Source organism: Myotis daubentonii, chromosome 9 (genome assembly GCF_963259705.1).
Source record: "Myotis daubentonii chromosome 9, mMyoDau2.1, whole genome shotgun sequence".
Classification (NCBI taxonomy): domain Eukaryota; kingdom Metazoa; phylum Chordata; class Mammalia; order Chiroptera; family Vespertilionidae; genus Myotis; species Myotis daubentonii.
This window is the reverse complement of record NC_081848.1, coordinates 85,183,134-85,202,539: the sequence shown is the minus strand read 5'-3', so window position 1 is coordinate 85,202,539 and position 19,406 is coordinate 85,183,134. Positions and strand designations below refer to the sequence as shown.

At 69.2% G+C, this 19,406-nt stretch overlaps 4 protein-coding genes across 11 annotated transcripts; 1 reads left to right on the top strand and 3 right to left on the bottom strand.

Annotated features, from left to right (window-relative positions):
* Positions 1 to 169: 169 nt before the first annotated feature.
* IRF7 (interferon regulatory factor 7) lies at positions 170 to 3,147 on the bottom strand. 5 transcript variants are annotated; one of them, XM_059710725.1, is made up of 10 exons: positions 3,036 to 3,147; positions 2,527 to 2,897; positions 2,285 to 2,447; positions 1,991 to 2,198; positions 1,698 to 1,756; positions 1,400 to 1,610; positions 1,217 to 1,324; positions 657 to 1,145; positions 457 to 575; positions 170 to 377 (listed from the first exon to the last, which is right to left on the bottom strand). In XM_059710725.1, exons 2-10 carry the CDS (start codon positions 2,544 to 2,546, stop codon positions 213 to 215), a joined length of 1,542 nt encoding a protein of 513 aa, XP_059566708.1. In that variant the 5' UTR covers positions 2,547 to 2,897; positions 3,036 to 3,147; the 3' UTR covers positions 170 to 212. The 5 variants fall into 5 exon arrangements, with proteins under 5 accessions (XP_059566708.1, XP_059566710.1, XP_059566707.1 ...); XM_059710727.1 differs by having other exon boundaries at positions 1,217 to 1,303; XM_059710724.1 differs by having other exon boundaries at positions 1,217 to 1,610.
* A 586-nt stretch (positions 3,148 to 3,733) lies between these two features.
* CDHR5 (cadherin related family member 5) lies at positions 3,734 to 9,637 on the bottom strand. Of its 4 annotated transcripts, none has more exons than XM_059710685.1 (15): positions 9,477 to 9,637; positions 9,174 to 9,349; positions 8,890 to 8,940; positions 8,023 to 8,115; positions 7,821 to 7,922; positions 7,620 to 7,730; positions 7,356 to 7,526; positions 6,754 to 6,844; positions 6,522 to 6,619; positions 6,223 to 6,423; positions 6,007 to 6,120; positions 5,850 to 5,934; positions 5,135 to 5,761; positions 4,472 to 4,656; positions 3,734 to 4,248 (listed from the first exon to the last, which is right to left on the bottom strand). In XM_059710685.1, exons 1-15 carry the CDS (start codon positions 9,529 to 9,531, stop codon positions 3,769 to 3,771), a joined length of 2,640 nt encoding a protein of 879 aa, XP_059566668.1. In that variant the 5' UTR covers positions 9,532 to 9,637; the 3' UTR covers positions 3,734 to 3,768. The 4 variants fall into 4 exon arrangements, with proteins under 4 accessions (XP_059566668.1, XP_059566669.1, XP_059566670.1 ...); XM_059710686.1 differs by having other exon boundaries at positions 5,135 to 5,689; XM_059710687.1 differs by having other exon boundaries at positions 5,135 to 5,254; positions 9,477 to 9,636.
* Positions 9,638 to 10,820: 1,183 nt separating this feature from the next.
* Positions 10,821 to 11,849, bottom strand: SCT (secretin). Its single transcript, XM_059710811.1, has 4 exons — positions 11,701 to 11,849; positions 11,508 to 11,609; positions 11,295 to 11,387; positions 10,821 to 11,048 (listed from the first exon to the last, which is right to left on the bottom strand). The coding sequence occupies exons 1-4, from the start codon at positions 11,781 to 11,783 to the stop codon at positions 10,931 to 10,933; spliced, it is 396 nt and encodes a 131-aa protein (XP_059566794.1). The 5' UTR covers positions 11,784 to 11,849; the 3' UTR covers positions 10,821 to 10,930.
* Positions 11,850 to 16,351: 4,502 nt separating this feature from the next.
* DRD4 (dopamine receptor D4) lies at positions 16,352 to 19,391 on the top strand. The gene is made up of 4 exons (XM_059710765.1): positions 16,352 to 16,663; positions 17,768 to 17,880; positions 18,547 to 19,004; positions 19,117 to 19,391. The coding sequence occupies exons 1-4, from the start codon at positions 16,406 to 16,408 to the stop codon at positions 19,317 to 19,319; spliced, it is 1,032 nt and encodes a 343-aa protein (XP_059566748.1). The 5' UTR covers positions 16,352 to 16,405; the 3' UTR covers positions 19,320 to 19,391.
* The last annotated feature ends 15 nt before the right edge of the window (positions 19,392 to 19,406 follow it).

Below are 19,406 nucleotides of genomic sequence, written 5' to 3'. Positions count from 1 at the left end.
GGGCCTCGGGGCAGCACAGGGGCGGCTCTTGGCCACGGAGGAAGCCCAGGGAGCGTTCTGGCCTCTGTAACACTAAGTGCGTGCGCGAGGGTCTTCATTGTGCCTGGGTGGCCTGCGGGGACCACCCCCTCCCTGGCCCAACCACCAGCCACCAGACAGGACACCAGCACCAGCTCATAGCTCTTTATTGGGTCGGGGCGGCCCGGGGCGGCCTAGGCTGGCTGCTCCACCTCCATGAAGTAATCCAGGAAGTGCTCCAGGTCCTCATACAGGCTGTTGAAGCTGGACAGGCAGAGGCCCAGGCTGCTGCTGTCCAGGGAGGAGGCGCCCTCCCGCTGCACGCGCTCCAGGGATGCCTGGCACAGCCAGGGCTCCAGCTGCAGGGAGGATGCAGTCAGCCCGGTGGGGGGGGGGGGGGCGGGGGGGGGCAGCCTCCCGGGTGGGACCTGCCCTCACCTTCACCAGGACCAGGTTCCTCTCCTTGGGCCTCCCGGCCGACAGGTCCTGCCCAAAGCCCAGGTAGACGGTGTAGTGTGGGGAGTCCCGGCGCCTGCGGGCCTGGAATTCCATCAGCTCTGCAGGGTGGGGCTAGGTGAGTGGAGGGCCCGGGACAGGAGGGCGGGAAGGACTTTCCTCCCAGAGTGGGCGCCACTGACCTCGGAAGAAGGTGCCAAAGTCGAATATGCAGGTGTCACGGTTCCGCTCCAGCAGGCAGGCGGGGGCTGAGGGGCTGTCGGAGCCCAGGTGGCTGCCCACCTCCCAGTAGACCTTACATTTGCCCAGGCGCTGGGCCCAGAGCCCAGTCCTGCGGAGCTGGAGCCGCAGGCCGGGGGCTACGTGCTGGAGCAGCTTCTCCGTGTAGTGGAGCTGCTTCTGGTCGGGGAGCTGGGCGGGGCAGGGGAAGGCCACCAGCTGGGCCTCCGGGGCCTGCATAGCAAAGCCAGGGGGGCCGTACAGGAGCACGCAGCTGGGGCGCCCGACTGCCTCCTGCAGCACCGTGCGGCCCTTGTACATGATGGTCACGTGCAGGGCCCCCAGGCTGGGCTCTGCATGCAGGCCGAGCTGCGGGTAGGGGGCCCCCGCCAGTGGGGTGCAGGGCTCCACCTCAGGTGGGGGCTGCCAGGCCTCGGGGGCTGGACCTGCGTCTGGGAAAGAAGGCCTGAGCTGGCACCGGCTCCCAGCCCCTCCCTCTTCCACTCGCCCCCTGGCTCCTCACCTGTCATCTGGGCCTGGGGCTGTGACCTGGGTCTGGGGGCCTCCACAGCCCATGGAAGTTCCAGTTGCCCGGTAGGCAGCTCTGGGCCTGAGGGCGGCAGGGGGACAGCTGTACTGGCTTCACTGGCCGGCACCATCCGGGTTGGACCGCCCCTCCCCTTGGCATGGCACCGCAGCCCCTCACCACAGGCCGCCGGAAGGACTGGGGCCGCGGCTTGAGCCTCCAGCACTTGCTCCAGGTGGCTCTGCTGCAGGGCCTCCACCAGGAGGTCCTTGGTGCAGGCAGCCAGGCTCACAAGGGGGCTGGGCGCGCCGGGCACCGGGCTCCACCTGGCTGGTCCAGGCCCAGGACTCGAGCCAGCATCTCCTGCCAGGCATGGCCCAGGGAGCGCCCCCTGCAGGGGAAGACAGTGCTGGCAGAGCAGCTCACAGTCCAGGAGGTGGCACACCCCCAGGGAGCCAGGAGGGCAGAGCAGCCTTACCCTGGCGGGTGGGGCATCTTCAAGAGCCTTGTGGTCCCCCTGGTCAGTGCCTGGGCTTCCTGAGGGGGGAGGGCAGCACTGGGACCTGAGACACAGAGCTGGCCCCTGCCCCCTTCCCTAGTCCCAACAGCCCCCTCCCATCAGCCTCCCCAGGACCCCTCCAACCTGGCACCATCCTCTCCCAGACCAATTCCTAAAACCACAGATCTGACCTCACCGGGGCCGCCCCTGGACAGAACAAAGTCCCAGCACCGCGGACCTCCCTCTGCCCGCGCAGCCTCCCCACGTCCCACCTCCGCACCCCTCCTCGGAGCTGAGCGTGAACACTTTGTGCGGGTCGGTGGGGTCTCCCGAGTTGTCGTGCAGCATCAGGAAGCGCTTGGTGCTGCGCAGAGCACAGCGGAAGTTGGTTTTCCAGGCCGCCAGGAGCTGGCCCTCGGGGGCCTGCAGGTCACCTGCGCCGCTGCTGGGCGGCCACCTGCCGCGCGCCAGCGCCCAGGCCTGGGGAGGGAGACCGAGGGTGTGGGCCGGGGCGACCGGCAGGCCAGCCCGCCAGCCCTCGCACCCTGGGCCGCCTCGGGTCCCACCTTGAAGATGCCGGCATCAGCCTCGCCCAGGTCCTTCCGCGCGAAGTGCTTCCAGGGCACGCGGAAGCGAGTGCGGTCGGCGTCCAGCCACCGCAGCCCCTCGTAGCGGCCGCTGCTGACCTCGCCCAGGAGCCAGTCTGCGAACAGCACGCGCGGGGCCCCCCTGCGGGCGGAGCAGCCGGCGGGTCAGCGCGCGGCCCTTGCGCGGGGTCAGGCGCCGGGGAGGCGGGCCAGGCTCTCACCTCTCGGGGTCAGCGGCCATGGCTCCCGCCGCGAGGGGCTGTGGTCAGGGGTGGCAAGCAGGCGTTCCCACCGGGGAGGGAAGGGCTGCTCGTGGGCGGCCACAGGCGCGTGGCCGGCGTCACAGGTGTGGCCCCGCTGGCACAGGTGCGGGGGTCACAGATGTGGGTGGAGGGCTTATGGCCACGACGGTGCCGCGGTGCGGGTTTCTCGGCGAAGGTGGCCGGGCTGTGAGCGCGGGTGGCGGCGCGCACACGTGCAGTCACAGGTGTTGGGCCAGCGTCCGGCCTGGGGTGCGCAGGCTGGACCCTGGAGACGGGCACCGCCGCTGGAGGGACGCGCCGGGAAAGCGAAACCGCGAAGCCCTGCGCCGCTGGGAAACGAAACGAAACCTTAACCACCCGCGGCCGCGAAGCCGGCGCCTCCGCTCCCGCCGGGCTCGGCCGCCCCCGCCTCCACCTCCAACCGGGAGCTGCCCCTCCGGCTCCACACGGGCCGGGGTCCCGCATACCTGGAACCGGAGCCGCCGGGACGGGAAATTTCGTCTCAGCGGAGGGCCGGGAGCCCGCGTTTTTATGCTGGGAAGGTGGGGGGCGGGCCCGGGGCGGGGCGGGCACCGCGGAGCCTGGGGCGGGCGCCGGCGTCACGTGCGGCGGCCACTGTACCGTGTGGGCAGGGAGGGCGCGGTGTGCGCGCGCCGAGCTGCAGGCCAGACCCCACTCGGGGGTGGGGGTTGCGGAAGGGCGCAGGGGTCCCACCCGCCATCCCCCGCGCCGGCCTAGCCACTGCTCCTGGCTCCCGCCACACCGGGCGGCGCCCCACCCGCACCCGAGGCCACGGTCCGGGCCTGAGTGTTTACTGCCCCAGCTGGACCCCGCCCACAGGGCACAGGCTGTGCCCCCAAACGTCCCGGGTCTGTGCTCTCGAGGGGGCTCCTGAGCCTCCTCCAGGCCAAGAGTCGCCGCGTCGAGTGGAGAGGGGGCTCCCCAGTGCAGGCGTCCTCCTCGGCCTGGTTGCCCCGGGAGCCCCGGGAGGGGAAACTGGCCGCTAGGGGGCCGGGACCGGGGAGGCCCCGCAGCTGCGGGAGGGATCGCCCTGCACGCCCCCCCCCCCCGCCCCCTTCCCCGCGCGCCAACTGGGGCCCAGCCACGGACGCGCCGCCGGGGGGTCGAATGACACTTTATTCCGCGCAGTGCGGGGCGGGGGGGGGGGGGAGGGGGGCGTGGGTGGCCGCCCCCGGGGCGCTAGATGTAGGTGGAGTCGGTGCCCGGCACACCGGCGCGGGGTCCCCAGCCAGGTCCTGCGTCCGCGCCCTCGTCGTCGCTGCCGTCGCCGCCTTCGCTGCCGGAGTCGCCGGCGCCGTCCGCGTCCGAGACGGGCGCGTTGAGCACCACCACGTCGGCCTCTGCCCCGATGTTCTCGCCGAACCACACGGCCTTGTAGCCGCCCTCGGGCCGCCGCTCCTTGGTCAGGATGGACCTCACGCCCGCCGGCCCGCCCTCGTCCCGGGCCGCGGTGGGGGACTCGGGGGCTGGGCTGGGGGACGGCGAGGAGGGGGGCGCGGGAGGCGCGGGCAACGGGGGCGTGGGCGGCGGGGGCACCGGGGGCTCGGGCGGGACCTCGGCTGGGGTGCCTTCGGGGCCGGGGCTGGGGGCCGGCGCCCAGCTGGGCTCGCGGTCGTCGGGAAGGAAGGCCTTGTTGTCGAAGCCGTAGGGCTGGGCCTCCTGGGGAGGAGGCGGGAGCCGCGGCCTCAGCAGGGACCCTGGGCCTGGGCGCAGGCCCAATCCCCGCCTCCCCAGAGACAGGGGTCCCCGCTAGTCCCTCCCGTGTCCCCTGCTCTCCCCCCAGCCCCCATCCTTGGTCTGCAGCCCGGGGCACAGCCCTGCCCATCTGTTCATCTCCTCTGGTCTCTGCGCCCCCCTCGCTGCCCGCCTGCACCTGGCTCACCAGGGCTTTGCTGGAGCAGCACTGGAACCAGGGGCCGTAGTGTTTGTGCAAGAGGATCAGCAGGGCCAGGAGCGCCAGGAGCAGCAGGGAGCCCAGCACCCCGCCCAGGACCCCCATCTCCACAGCCGAGAAGCGCTGGTCCTCCGCGTGGCCACCGTCCCCAGTGCCTCCAGCCCCAGTCGAGCCTGCAGGCCACACCACCGCCCCTCTGTCAGCTCAGCCCGCTCAGCCCGGCACGTCCCTTACCAACGTGGTCAGGCTCAGACGCCCTGGGACAGGACAGGCCAGCGCCCCCCCAGCTCTCCTGCCCCCAGAGGCTATGTTCCCAGGGACCCCGGAGGCCAGGCTGCTGAAGGGAGGGTCCAGGTGGGAGGCGAGAACAGTGCTGGGCCAGTGGGGTGGGCAGCCTGGGAACTGTGGCTTCTGGCCTGCCCCCCCCCCCACACACACACCCCAGTTTACCTCCCCAGGGCTCCCCCCTTTGGATTTCACAGTCCACATGCCCTGCTGGTCCAACCTGGGGCGGGGTGGGGCCAGGCAGGCCCTCCAGGGAGTCCCAGGATCACCCAGCCTCATGGTCAGGGAACAAGGGTGACTCCAGGGTCCGGGGGTGCTACTGAGGGTGAGGGGTTCTGCTGGGCCCTGGGCACTTCTGGGAGGTACCTGGCTTTGAGGTCTGTTGTGAGCCCCCACTAGATGTGGCTGATGAGGGGGAAGTGCTGGTTCCCACACTCGAGGGCCCCCCAGGCGTGGTGGACAAGGCAGATGGCTTCAGAGTTGTGCCTGAGGAGGGATGCGGGCCCATGCTCCCCCCAGAGCTGGTCGTGGAGGGTCCCTGAGAAGGTGTGGGGGGCGTGGGGGCTTCGGGAGTAGAGGTGCTTAAGGGGGGATGCGGGCCCATGCTCCCCCCAGAGCTGGTCGTAGAGGGTCCCTGAGAAGGTGTGGGGGGTTCCGGAGTAGAGGTGCCTGAGGGGGGGTGCGGGCCCGTGGTCCCCCCAGAGCTGGTCGTGGAGGGTCCCTGAGAAGGTGTGGGGGGTTCCGGAGTAGAGGTGCCTGAGGGGGGGTGTGGGCCCGTGGTCCCCCCAGAGCTGGTCGTGGAGGGTCCCTGAGAAGGTGTGGGGGGTTCCGGAGTAGAGGTGCCTGAGGGGGGGTGCGGGCCCGTGGTCCCCCCAGAGCTGGTCGTGGAGGGTCCCTGAGAAGGCACGGGGGGCCTGGGGGCTTCCGAAGTGGAGCTGCTTGAGGGCCGGGTTGTTCTTCCAGTCTCTGGGGGTGTTGGGGAACCTGGGGGGCCTGGGGGCCGGGGACACAGCTCCGCTTGCCTCTGTCCCCAGCCGGCCCCAGCAAGATCCCTCCCTGAGGTGACCAGGCGGAGACTCACCTGTGGGGGGCGGCTCCTGCTCGGAGACCTGGATCTCCACCACTGTGGTCGCTGTGCCGGCCGTCACCGTGTTCTTGGCCTGCACCTAGGGACGGGAGGGGGCTTGTCCCTCTGAGGTCCCCCCTGGGCCCCGCCCCTCAGGTGCTGCGGCTCTCACCTCCGCATAGAAGACGCCGGCCTGCCCCAGCGGGGCGGCCGTCAGCACCGCCTCCCCGTCCATCCGGAAGTTGGAGTTGTTGGTGATTTCGTAAGTGATGGCCGAGTTGAGGTCCTGGACACGGCCCCGGTGAGCGCTGGGCCCAGGCTGCCCCCGTGGCCCCCACCCACCCCCAGAGGGGAGGCCAGGCCCGTCCAGGGACCGGGCGGCACCTACTGGGAACTCGGGGTCCTGGGCCTGGATCCTCAGGGTCTGGGAGGGGTCCGCTGCATCCTTGACCGCCACGCCCACACCAGAGCCCAGAGCCACGGCGCCACGGTACAGGCTCTGCGGGAACCGGGGCAAGCTCCCCGTGGCGGCCCGGGCCTCTATGGTGACCTGGGTCACTGAATACCGGGCCCGGTCCTCCTGCTCACCCTGGGGGGGGGGGGAGCAGTGACCAGTGAGTCCTTGCAGCGCGAGTCCTGCCCCCTGGGGCTCAGGGAGGGGCCTGGAGACCGGGCCGGGGCACCCACCTTGACCAGCAAGAGGAAGGTCTTGGGACTGGGGACGCTCCTGGCCATGGTGAGGTTGCCCGAGTCGGCGTTGATGACAAAAGTGCCATCCTCGTTTCCTGGGGGGATGCAGGCGGGTTGGGCCGGCCCCCTCCAGCGGCCGGCGGTCCAGGGTCCCAGCTGGCTCTGCCCACGTGGGGGCGGGTCTGGGTCGGGTGCTTAGTGGAGAGACGCGGGGGCCCGGCTCACTCACCCCTCAGGATGCTGTAGATGATCCGCTGGTTGATGCCCCGATCCCCGTCCACGGCATAGATGGGCCCAGGTCGCAGGGTGAGAGGGGCTGGCTGTGGGGACGGCGGGAGGAGAGTCCCTGGGCTGGTGTGAGGCCTCCAGCTCGGCCCCTCCCCTCCCCTCACAGTGCCTGGAACACCCCGCCCTTCCACGCCCCGGGATGGGCCTGACCCACGACACCCTCATGGACCCACTGGTAATGAGTCATCTTCCCAAAGACATGGGATTGGCCTGAGCGGTGGGTGTCTCAGAAGGTGGCACCCCTGGGGTCAGGCAGCTCGAGGGGAGGTTCTGGACCCCCTCCGGTGCCTCTGTGCACCCCTCGGGGCAGGAGCGGGGACAGGCAGCCCCTCAGGGCCCACCAGTCCCCGGCCATTGGGTCTGGCTCTGCCCCAGGACAGCTGGGCGCTGTCCACTTCATGCTCATTTCAGAGGCGTTGGCTCACCACTCCCGGGCAGAGGGTTAGACAAGATTGGTTTACAAAACAATGCTCACAGCTGTTTAAAAATCACGACTCAATTTGGCCCCAGGGCACCCAGCCCGCACGCGCTCCCCTCCAGTACCAGTTTGTGGCCTGTGGGGATGGCCCCCTGGTACTGGGCTTGGACGCAGGTGAGAAGGTCTGAGTAGAGGCAGGGCAGGAACCAGGGCGGCCGCCGGTCCGCGGGCTGCACCTCCAGGACCAGGGTGGCCGTGGCGCTGTGGCTGGGCACAGCGCTCTCGTCCTGGGTGTCCTGCGACCCGAGCCCCACAGTCAGCCTGGAGCCGGGCTGGGGCGGTCGGTGGGGCCAGGAGGGACCGACCCACCCGGGGCAGGGCCTGCTCACCCGCACATGCAGCTGCAGGGTCATGTTCTGACTCCTGTCGAAGTCCAGCAGCTGGGCCAGCCGCAGGGCAGGGAAGTTGGTGCCCACGAGGGAGAAGACGCTCCCGGCACCCTGAGGGGGGCAGAGCTGAGACCCTGGGAGGCTGGGGGGGGGGGGCCAGGGGCGCCTGGGAAGGAGGGGGGGGGTGGGAGGGGTGCTGACCGGCGTCACTTCCTGGAGGGTATAGAACAAGATGTCACTTTTGTCAAGGTCCGTGGCCGCCAGCTCCTCTTGGGGGATGACGATGGTGTCCACTTTCGTGTCCTGGGGGACGGAGAGGGGTTGGTCTGGCCACGCCTGTGACCCCCGGGGACCCATCCCCAGGCCGAGGCCCCCACTAGCCCCCTCCCCGCCTCGCACTCACCTCGGGCACCTTCTTCGTTTTGACCTTGAAGGGGAACACGGGAGGGTTGTCGTTGACGTCCAGCACGGTCACAAAGACCTTCAGCTGGCTCACCTGGTGGACAGGCGGTGGTCAGCGCCCCCTCTTCCCCCGCATGCAGGTGGCCCTGCTCTCCGGGCGCGGAGACGTCACAGGACAGCTCTGTTCCGCAGGGCCCAGACCCCCCCCCCACACACACACACCCAACTTGTGAAACACTGTCGGTGCCAGTGTCCTGGGGAGAAATAACGCAGGGGAGGGGGGTGCAGCCAGCCAAATCCCACGAGGACAAGGCAGGACAGTTCCTCCCGTTGTGAATCAGAGAGAGCGCGCGGGGAGCCGGGCACGGGGAGCCCGGCGCTTGAAGGGGCTGCATGAGCAGCCTGGGGCCTAGAGACGCCCTGTGACCACGGCAGCGGCAGCGAGCGCCTCGGCCAGTGTGCTGAGCGCCGGCCCTGGGGGTGTTATGCCAAGAAGAGGCGCCCTTACGTTTTAGAGGAGACACCCTGAGCTCTGCACAGGTGGGCGCTGTGAGGTGGGTGGGGCGCGGCTCGCAGCTGAGCTGCAGGTGCGTGGGGCTCCCCGGCCGTCCCCACTGTGTCTGCGTGTTTGCGGTCCCCTCCACGGAAGGGTCGGGAGTTGTGGGGGGCGGGCGCTCTCGGTGGTGGGGTTTGCGAGCCTGCAGCTCGGGGACAGTCTGGCTGGAGGACGTGTGGGCGTTGCCAGCACAGGTGACGCTGGACAACAGGCCACTGGGTGAGGTCCCTGGAGAGGGCCCGAGCTGGGAGCGCTCTGATGTCCCAGGGGAGGGACGGACATGGGTGCCCGGCCCGGGAGGGGGGCACTCACCACAGTGTCGCCTCGCCTGCACTCCAGGTCTGCCAGCAGCATCGTTCTGTCCTGTGGGCCGAGTGTGTCAGGAACCACCTGCCAGCCGGGCGCAGCACCACCGCATCCACAGAGGGGAGACCGAGGCCGAGGGCCAGGTGCTCGCCCACAGCCCAGGGGCCCAGGCAGCTTTGTCCCCCAAGGGCCCCGGTCCCCCGCCCCGGCCTGCCCTCAGCCAAGAGGGGCCAGTCACTGCCTGTGGGCAGAGCCCCGCTCCACAAGGGCCACCGGGCCCGACAGCGCACCTCATAGTCCGGGGTCACATTGAGAAACAGCTGGTGCCCCTGGATCCGGAATGCGTGGGGGGTGGACAAGGGCCCGAAGGTCACCTGCTGGCCCTGGGGGACCTCAATGTCCACCAGGGGCCCACTGAGCACCGTGTTCTCCTCGATTTGAAAGAGGGTCTGGTTCACAGAGCAGCCTGGGGAGCGGGAGCGGGAGGGTCAGCACCACCCACCGCCCAGCCCTCCCGCCACCTCGCCGCCGCCGCCACCCGCCCCGCCCAGCCCTCCCGCCCACCGCCCAGCCCTCCCACCGGCCAAGCCCACCCTGAGCCTGGGCCAGGGCCAGGAGCAGAGCCGGCAGCAGGGCCCAAGCCCCCATCTCGGGCGGTGGGGGTCGGGTCGGGCCCGGCGTCCAGGGCCCTCCGAGCTGTGCTGGCGCTGGTGCTGGTGCCGGTGCAGTCTCTGCCCACGACCTTCGCCCCTGCGGGCACCGCCCCACTTTATGGCCTTTCCGGGGACTGGCCTCCACCAAGGGGGCTCCCGCCGGCCGAGCACCAGGCCTGGTGGTTGCTGGGCAGGAGCCAGGTCACATGCAGGGGCTCAACCCACAAGATGTGAGGCGGAAAGGAGCCGGGGGTTCTCTGGGCACCAGGTGGGGGTGGGGGAGGAGGAGGGGATGGTCGCGGGGGGGTTGGGGGGGAGCGGGGGAGTCATAAGGACAGGGGGTTGGGGGCGGGGGGGGGGCGGGAGAAGACTGGGAAGGGGCTGGCCTTTGGCTTCTGAGTTTGCTGTACCTGCTCCCTCTGCTGGGCTCTTGTGCCAGAGCCATCTCGGGGCAAAGACCCTAAGGCAGCCCCACGAAGTAGGGACCCCAGCTTCTCCTCTGGGCCCCCACCCCCCCACCCCCCGTCCCCACACCTCCCATCTCGGTCTGTGAGGAGAGGCTGTGGGTGTCCTGGGGACAGGCCTGCCAGCCCCAGCACCCAGCCGCGCCCTCGGGTGGAGCTGGAGGGCCGCAGTCCTGGGGAAGACGGTGCTTCAGGGGTCCTGGGTCCCCACGGTGCCCACCAGCGGGCGACTCCGGAGAGGTTCCTTGGCCCAGGACTCCAACTGCCCTGCCCTCGCCTTTCCTTGGACCCCAACCCCACATCCAGGGAGAGGCCTCGGGGGTCAGGAGGCAGGAGGGGCCCTGCTGGCTCCCACGGCGACTGCAGCTCCTGTGCAGGTGCCTGTGTGGCCTCCTGAACCCCAGCACCCCTTGGGGTGTCCCTGCTCCACAGCCTGGGCTGGTCAAGCCCCTCGCCCAGGACCACACACCTGGACAGGAGCCCAGACTCCTGGCCCCTTGTGACGCCCCCTTCCCCACCTGTCACCTCTTCCAGCCCATCCTGAGCCCCCCCAAACTCAGCCCCCCTAGATGCCCCTGAATGTTTGCTGAATGGATGACAAGGGCTGCGGGGAGTGGGGGGTGCTGGGGAGCCCAGTCAGTGGAACAGGAGGTGGCACCGATGCCAGAGATAAGGAACCGGGAAGGTGAGGCGCCCCGTGGCTGCCCCGGTTTAAAGGGCAGTGGGCGTGGCCTCAGCGCTGACTCCGCGATGCGCCGCCCCCTCCCACAGCTCCGCCCCCGGCTGCCCCCACGGCGCCGCACACACAGGGGCTCACAGGCCGGGTTGAATTCCTCCTTTATTAGTGCCAAGTGCCAGCCACCTCCCCCTGCACCCCTCCCGCGTCCGGGCGCCCTGGTCCAGGCGGGGAGGAGCGGGGTTCCTCCGTCGTCACAGCCGCTTCTGGGTCTCCGCAGGGATCACCGGGCCGGAAGCCAGGACTGCAGACCTCGGTCCAGGAGGCAGCCTGGGGGACCAGGCCTGGTCCAGGGGGGCCCTCAGGGGCGTCCTGCCGCCACAGTCGGGTTAGGGGCGGGGCTTGGAGCTGGAGACCCCGCCCACCTGGTGAACTGACTCAGTCCCACTCCCAGACCCCTGGCCCGCCGGCTGTCCGAGGTGCCCCTGACCCAGGGGGACGCCCTGACCCGGGGGGCCCGCCCTGACCCGGGGGGCCCGCCCTGACCCTGGGGGCCCCACTGCACCAGGGGACGGGCCCGGGGGCGGGGCTTCCAGGCGGAGGCCTGGCCGCGCTCACCAGGTCTGCAGGGCGGGCGAGCTGGACCACAGCAGGCAGAAGGGTCCCTCCGCAGACTTGGTCCAGGACGTGCTGTTCTCGGTGTCCTGCTCGCTGCCCCCAGCCCCAAATCAGAATTAGTCCTGGGTTGGCGTGAGACTGCGGAGGTGAGGCGCGCCCCAGCGGGCCTGCCCCCCTCAGGGGTCCCCGCTCCCAGGTGCAGCCCAGCCTCACCTGCGCTTCCCGACCAGGCCCTGGAGCAGCCGCTGCAGCCGCGCGCTCTCCCGCAGGCGGCTGAGCTCGCTGGTGAACGTCCCGTCCGAGTGCCGGGGGGCCCTGGGGAGGGCGCGGGGCGCGGGAGGGTGAGGGCCGGGCCGGCAGGGCGGACGCGGGGCTGGGGCGGGGGGCCGAGGAGCGCGCGGCTCACCTGGGGGGCGCGGGGCGCGCGGCGGAGCCCCCGAGCAGCGGCAGCAGCGGCAGCAGCAGCAGCAGCAGGGCCCGGGGCGCCATGGTGGGCGCGGCCGGCGAGCTGAGCGCGGCTGCCCGGCCTGAGCCCGCGCGGCCCTTATAGCGGGTCCGGCGAGGGGCGGGCGGGGGCCGCAGCACCGCCTCGGCTCCGCTCAGCCCCGGTCACGCCCCATCGATCCGCGGGGAAGGTCAGGGCCGCCCCCCCATCTGTCGCCCCGGCTGGCGGCCCGTCCCCAGGTCCCGCCGCCTCGGCGCCCCTGGGCGGGCTTGGGGGGAAGTCCGCCCCGCGGGGGCCGGGTGGGGGCGGGGTGACGGGCTGGCTGTGCTGAGCGTCCGCACCCGGGCGCCCAGGGCCTGGGAGATGGGCTCGGGCGGGTCTGGGCTGGGACGAAAGGCTGGGCGAGCCGGTCGCGGGGCCCCTGGAGTGGCCCCGGCTGGCGAGGGGGGCACCTGTGACCTCACTGCCACTCACTGCGGGGCAGGGGCGGGCGGAGACCCGAGCCCGGGTGCCTCGCCATTGCTAGTATTTTTCCGGGCAGCAGAGACGTGAGCCTGAGTCAGGGGCGATCAGGGGTGGGGCCGCCGCAGGAGGTGGGGGAGGCAGCTGGGATCGATAGGGGATTAAGTTGGGCTTTTTAACAGCCCGTCCGGACGCATGAAATCCGTAACCATCAATCGCACGTCTAGGAAACGAGTCATAAACCGATCCTGGCGCGGAACCTTGGTGCGTTTAAGGGGCAGTGAGCAGCTGGTCCTCCCGGAGCCGTTCTGGGCTCAGCCCAGCTCCAGCCCCTCCGGCTGCCGGGCTGCCGCGCAGGAGCCCATGCGGATACATCACTTAAGCGGAGGCCACGCTGAGTGGGGCCGCTCGCAGTGTTGTCCTTCTGTGGTTTGGACAAATGGGAAGTGACCCGTGTCCACCGTCCCCGTCTCATTCAGAGCAGTTTCCCGCCCCCTGGCTCTCCTGCTGCACCTGTGGCGCCCCCCCATCCCGGCACCAGGGGTCCCGCTGTCCCCACAGCTCGGCCTTTTCCAGTCCCAGAGTTGGAACCACACAGTGTAGCCTCCGCCGGCCGCTTCTGGCCTTGACCGTCCCTCCGTGCCTGTTCGGTGCGGCCGCTCACGTCTCCGAATGTTCGGAGCGCTATTCCGCACCCATCGCTTCTTTACCCATCGCCCCGGAGGCCATCGCGGGTGCTCCCGGCCTTGGCGGTGATGATAACGCGGCTGTAAGCATCCATGTGCAGGCTGTTTGTGGCGTGAATTTTCAGCTCCTTTGGGTAAATACCAAGGAGCACAATTGCTGGGTCCGACGGCGAGAAACCACCACCTGCCTGGCCAGGCGTCTGCACCATCTGCGTCCCCAGCACAGAGCCATCCCGCTGCCCCGCGCCCGCCCCACACGGGGGGCGGGGGGGGGGGTCAGGGTGTGTTGCTGCCACAGAGGGTTCTGTCACTGGCTCTCGCCCACTGTCCCTGCTGCTTAGATTTTCCTGGGTCCTCACCAGAAAATATATTTTCCATTGATTTTTTTTTTAGAGAGAGAGTGGAAGGGAGGGAGGTGAGAAAGAGAGAGAGAAATGTGGATGTGAGAGAGATACATCAGTTGGTTGCCTCCCACACTTGCCCCCGACCAGGGCTGGGGATTGAACCTGCAGCCCAGGTACGTCCCCTGACCGGGAACTGAACCAACCAGTGACCGTTTGGTGACAGGAGAACACCCAACAGCTGAGCCACACCAGCCAGGGTGTGGGTCTCTGCTCTTTCCTGCCTGCCTGGCACCTGCAGGCTGTGTTGAATGGGGGGGAGGGGGGGGAGCGGGTGTCCGTGTCTTGTTCCTCATCTTAGAGGGGAAATCTGTCCTCTGTCACTGAGTCAGGTCAGCTGAGCGGTTCTCAGGGGCGGCCTCCATCACGTTGAGGACGTTGCCCTCTACCCTCGCCTACTGAGTCTTTGGGTTACGAGAGTGGCTGGGTTTTGTCAGATGCGTTTCTGCTCCCACTGAGATGATTAGGTGCGCCGCGCCCCCCCCCCCCCCAACGCGCTGCAGGACGTCGATTGAGTTCTGTTTGCTGACTCGGCCTTGGGATCCGGCCGTAAATCTCTGCTTGGGATCACACATTCAGAAAGGCTGCCCATTCAGTGGCTCCTTTTGTCCTGAGTTTCGTGAGCGGGTTCACAGGCAACACCGGTGCGGCGTTCTCCTTCTTGTGATGCCATCTCTCTTGAGTTCCGAGAGTTTCGTAGACAAGTCGTTTGCTAATGTTTTCTTCCATTCTGTGGCTGGAAGGGTTCTGTTAATGAAGTCCAGTTTACCTGTTTTTGCTTATGTTTAGGTCTGTCACACCTAAAATCTCTTTGCCTCAGTCCTGGTCACAAAGATGTTCTCCCGGCCTTTCTTCCAAAAATTGTATAGTTTTAGGTTTATATTTAAGTCTATGATTCATCTTGAGTTCGTTTTTAAATAATAAAGCGTGAGGTTTGTATCAGGGTTTTGTTGGTTTTTTATTGCAATTGGAAATGAACCACATAGTCCCAAGTCATCCACGGCCACGGACGGACGAAGCTTCGGGGAGGTCGGCTGGACTTTGGCCCGAGCATAACTGAAAGCGCAAACACAGGTGGGCCGCATCGTAGAGGGAATCTGCAGCGTTGCATGCTCAGGATAGAAAAGAAAAACGATGGCCTTTTAAGAAACTAGAGAAAAGGACGCTAAGTACAAAGCCAGCAGAAGAAGGGAAATGACAAAGATAAGAGTAGAAATCAATGAAACTGAAAACAAACACATAAAAAAATATAGGGGAAAAAAATCAATGAAACCAAAAGCTGTTTCTTTGAAAAGATCAATAAAATGGATAAACCTCTAACAAGACTGACCAAGGAAAAAAAGGAAAGCTACAACTTACAGGTATGCGGGTGGGAGAGGTGTTGTCACAGGCGTGGGAACATGTCGGCCCACGAGGCGGAAACAGCTCCCCGGCGACAGGCTACTCCACTCAGAAGGAGCCTGAGCAGTCCGTCCGGCGTGTGCTGGAGAAGCTACTTCCCGGCGAAGTCTGTCCACAAGCCCTGGCTCGTGGGGCTCAATGGCTGGAGCTTCGGCCTACGGACCGGTGCACTGAAGGGTCCCGGGTTCGATCCCAGGCCCAGGGCACATACCTGAGTGGCAGGTTCGATCCACCAGGTGCAGGAGGCGGCCAGTCAGTGATGTTTCTCTCTCTTTCGCTCCCTTCCCTCCCTCTCTTCCACTCTCTCACAATCAGTGAGGATTAACAATAACAACAAAATTCTGTCCAACGAAGAAAAGTCCTGGCCCCATGCCTTCGGCGGGAAGGGTCGGGATCAGTCTCATGCAATCTGTCGCGAACGTGAGGGGCAGGGAGCCCGCCCACGGGGCCCTGAAGCCAGCATTCCTGTGGCACCGGACCGGAGGCCCCTTCGCCGCCCCCTACGGACAGGGCTCCCTGCCAGGTGTCACCGACTCAGGGCGTCCACAGTGGGCCTTCTCCTGGGGACACTTTCCCGCGGCTCTTTCTGTGCACGGCGCTCATCTGAGAGGACAGACAGTCCCGCTGACCGGGGGGAGCCATGCACCAGGGCCTCCCCCGCCCTCCCGGCCCCGCCCCCCCATGGTGTTGGCAGGTGGGGTGATGGGCCCAGTAAGTTGGAGGCCCGGCGGGTGCAGGGTGAGGGGGGCTCACTGGGGCTTTTCTTTTCTCGGCCACAGGCATCGCTAAGCACCCCGAGTGCTCATCCCCTCCCTCCCCCCTTCTTCTCTCACCTAAGACGGGAGGTCAGCGCCGGTTCCCAGGTCCCAGGTCCCGGGCTGAGGGGGGCGCACACGGGCTCCAGGTCACAGGCCCCAAGCTGATCGAGCGGGTTTGGGGCTGACCACTTGGCTGCCCGCCTGGCGGCTGGAGGGTCAGGCAGTGGCGGGGGGGGGGGGGGGGGGATGGGGGTGTTGGGGGAGGGGTCCCGGGTACCAGACCAAAGGCTGCTTCCTGCAATGGGTGCAGGGCCTGGGCTGGAGGCCGTTATTGTGGGGGACGTGCCAGGGCACGCGGGGGTGGGGTCGGAGGGGTGCGGAGGGAGGGTGAGGGTGGACCTCGGGCCTCAAGCACCCAGGATCCTCGGGGACCCAAGGGGGCGGAGCCTGAGCGCCCAAGCCTGCGGGTGGAGTCTCTGCGCGGGGGGAGCCTGAGAAGTAGCTCCTCCCACGCCTTGTGAACCGGCCCCCCCAACGCCTCCAGGGGCCTCCACGAGTGTCCGTGGGAGGTAGAGCTCAGCTTGGGCACTGGGGATCCGGGGACCCCCGCGGCCGGTGGAACGGCGCGGGCGTGGGTGCTAGCGCGCCTCGGGGTGTGGTTCGGCCGACCTTCCATCTCCGTGGGTTTCCCGGAGCCCAGACCCGCGCGCCACACCCGCCCCTGACCGGGCCCGCGCGTGCCCATCACCTCGCTCAGCTTGCGTCCCATTGGCCATTGCGTGGCCCACCTACCCGTCCCCCGACGTGGCAAACACAGGTGCACCGGGGCCGCCAGCCCGGGGGACCCTGCAGAAGGGGGGGGGCGTGCCGGGGGGCGGGGCGCCCGGGGTCGTGACCAGGGCGCTGTCCGCGGTGCTGAGCGCCGGCGGGGGCTCCCGGGGCTCCCGGGCCGGGCGCCATGGGGAACCGCAGCGCCGCAGAAGCCGATGGGCTGCTCGGGGGGCGGGGGGCGGGCGGCGGCGGCGCGGGGGCGGCGGCGGCGCTGGTGGGGGGCGTGCTGCTCATCGGCGCGGTGCTCGCGGGGAACTCGCTCGTGTGCGTGAGCGTGGCGGCCGAGCGCGCCCTGCAGACGCCCACCAACTACTTCATCGTGAGCCTGGCGGCCGCGGACCTGCTGCTCGCCCTGCTCGTGCTGCCGCTGTTCGTCTACTCCGAGGTGAGCGCGGAGCCCACGCGCGGCGCCCCCTCCCGCTCCTTCGTGCCCTGTTCCCGCCACGCGACGACCCAGCGTGACCCTGCCTCTTGCCTTCCCAGGAGCCCTTCCTGTCCTAGCGTTTGTTACCACCCAAGAGAGGCCTCTGTCCTTCAAGCCGGGGACCCCACGGCAGGCGACTGGGGCGGCCCAGGCCCACCCCCCTCCCCACCGCGCCCTCCGCGGGGCCCCACCTCCCAGGGAGCCGGCTGGACAGGAAGGGTCAGGCTTCCCCCGCCCGCTCCCCCTGGGGCACAGACACACATCACTGCACAGGCCACAGCCGCGCGTGACCAAGATCACACACTCATGCAACCCACGGAAGGAGCCCCTCATTCGTGCACAGGCGCAGCCACCGTGGGAGGGGCAGTGAAGGGGGGGAGGAGGTCTGGGGGGACAGCAGAACTGAGGGGGTGGCTGTGGGGTCTAGTGGCCTCGTGGAGAGCCGCGCTGGCCTCCGCTCTAGACCCAGCCTGGGCCTGGGGGCCCCCAGGTGCCATCCCTTCCACTCCAAGGCCTGGGCGGAGAAGCTGCTGGGGCAGAGGCCAGCGGGACAAGGACACGCATGGCCTGCGGTTCCGAGAGCCGCAGCAGACGTCACAGTGCAGGTCTTAAGCTCCTAATCGTCCCGAATCAGCGGGAGGGGATTTAGATGGACGGGGTGGGGGTGGGGGCTGTCTGCTCCTTTGCCCGTGGCGGGGCGCTGGGTACAGTGAGGAGGCCTTGATATTTTTAATTCGTTTGTTTTCCGGACAATTTCACAGGCGAGGGCACAGAAGTGAAGCCATTTGTCCAAAACCCCAGAGCAGTGGCAGCTTATCCACAGACCGACTCTCAGCCGTGCTCGGGGGAGACAAGAGCGGCGGGCGGCCCTCAGGGCAGCCCGGGGTGGGGACCCCCTGGGCCCCATGTCATCAGAGATCAGGGTCCACTCCCCCCTGTCCCCCTTTCCCAGTTCCAACAAAAGGAGGCGCGGGGGGACCCGGCCACGGCTGCGGCCTGGGCCTGGTTGGGGAGTCAGCGCGTCGTGTGTCCCTTGTTGCTGCCCGCCCCCTCCTCTCGGCCCAGGTCCAGGGCGGCGTGTGGCTGCTGAGCCCCCGCCTCTGCGACGCGCTCATGGCCATGGACGTCATGCTGTGCACCGCTTCCATCTTCAACCTGTGCGCCATCAGCGTGGACAGGTGGGCGGCCCAGCACCCGCCCGCCCCGCTCCTTCCCCACTCGCCCCGCCCCCACCCCTGGCCGCGCCCCAGCCCCGCCCCCTTAACTGTCCCCGCCCCCAGCTCCCTGTCCCTCTCCTCGGGCCCCGCCCCCAGCTCCCCATCCCTCGCCTCTGGCCCCGCCCCCAGCTCCCTGTCCCTCTCCTCAGACCCCGCCCCCAGCTCCCTGTCCCTCTCCTCGGGCCCCGCCCCCAGCTCCCCATCCCTCCTCTGGCCCCGCCCCCAGCTCCCTGTCCCTCTCCTCTGGCCCCGCCCCCAGCTCCCTGTCCCTCTTCTCAGACCCCGCCCCCAGCTCCCTGTCCCTCTCCTCTGACCCCGCCCCCAGCTCCCTGTCCCTCTCCTCAGACCCCGCCCCCAGCTCCCTGTCCCTCTCCTCAGACCCCGCCCCCAGCTCCCTGTCCCTCTCCTCAGACCCCGCCCCCAGCGCCCTGTCCTCTCCTCAGACCCCGCCCCCAGCGCCCTGTCCCTCTCCTCAGACCCCGCCCCCAGCGCCCTGTCCTCTCCTGGGGCCCCGCCCCCAGCGCCCTGTCCCTCTCGTCGGGCCCCGCCCCCAGCGCCCTGTCCCTCTCCTCGGGCCCCGCCCCCAGCTCCCCACAAGTCCCGCCGCCCTGCCCGTGCTCCCCGCAGGTTCGTGGCCGTGGCCGTGCCCCTGCGCTACAACCGCCAGGGCCGAGGCGGGCGGCAGCTGCTGCTCATCGGCGCCACGTGGCTGCTGGCGGCGGCGGTGGCGGCGCCCGTGCTGTGCGGCCTCAACGACACGCGCGGCCGCGACCCCACCGCGTGCCGCCTGGAGGACCGCGACTACGTGGTCTACTCGTCCCTGTGCTCCTTCCTCCTGCCCTGCCCGCTCATGCTGCTGCTCTACTTGGCCACCTTCCGGGGCCTCCGGCGCTGGGGTGCCGCGCGCCGCGCCAAACTGCACGCCCGCGCGCCCCGCCGGCCCAGCGGCCCCGGCCCGCCGCCTCCCGCCGCCGCCGCGCCCCCCGAGGCCGGCCCGCCCCCGCCCCCGCCGCGAGCCCGCAGGAGCCGCGCCAAGATCACCAGCCGGGAGCGCAAGGCCATGAGGGTCCTGCCCGTGGTGGTCGGTGGGTGCCCGCCCCTGTCGGCGTGGGGCGGGGGGTGGCGGCCCGGGGCCCCGTCGGGCTCTGCAGGGCCCTGGCTCACTTCGCCCCCGACCCCCCCCCCCCCCCGGCCCAGGGGCCTTCCTGGTTTGCTGGACGCCCTTCTTCGTGGTGCACATCACGCGGGCGCTGTGCCCCGCCTGCGCCGTGTCCCCGCGGCTGGTCAGCGCAGTCACCTGGCTGGGCTACCTGAACAGCGCCCTCAACCCGCTCATCTACACGGTCTTCAACGCCGAGTTCCGCACCGTCTTCCGCAAGGCCCTGCGCCCCTGCAGCTGAGCAGAGCACCCCCTCACCCCGCCCCCAGCGTCTCTGAGCTCCCACCTTGCCTCAGGGGCCAGGCCCTGGCCAGGGGGGTTCGATTCC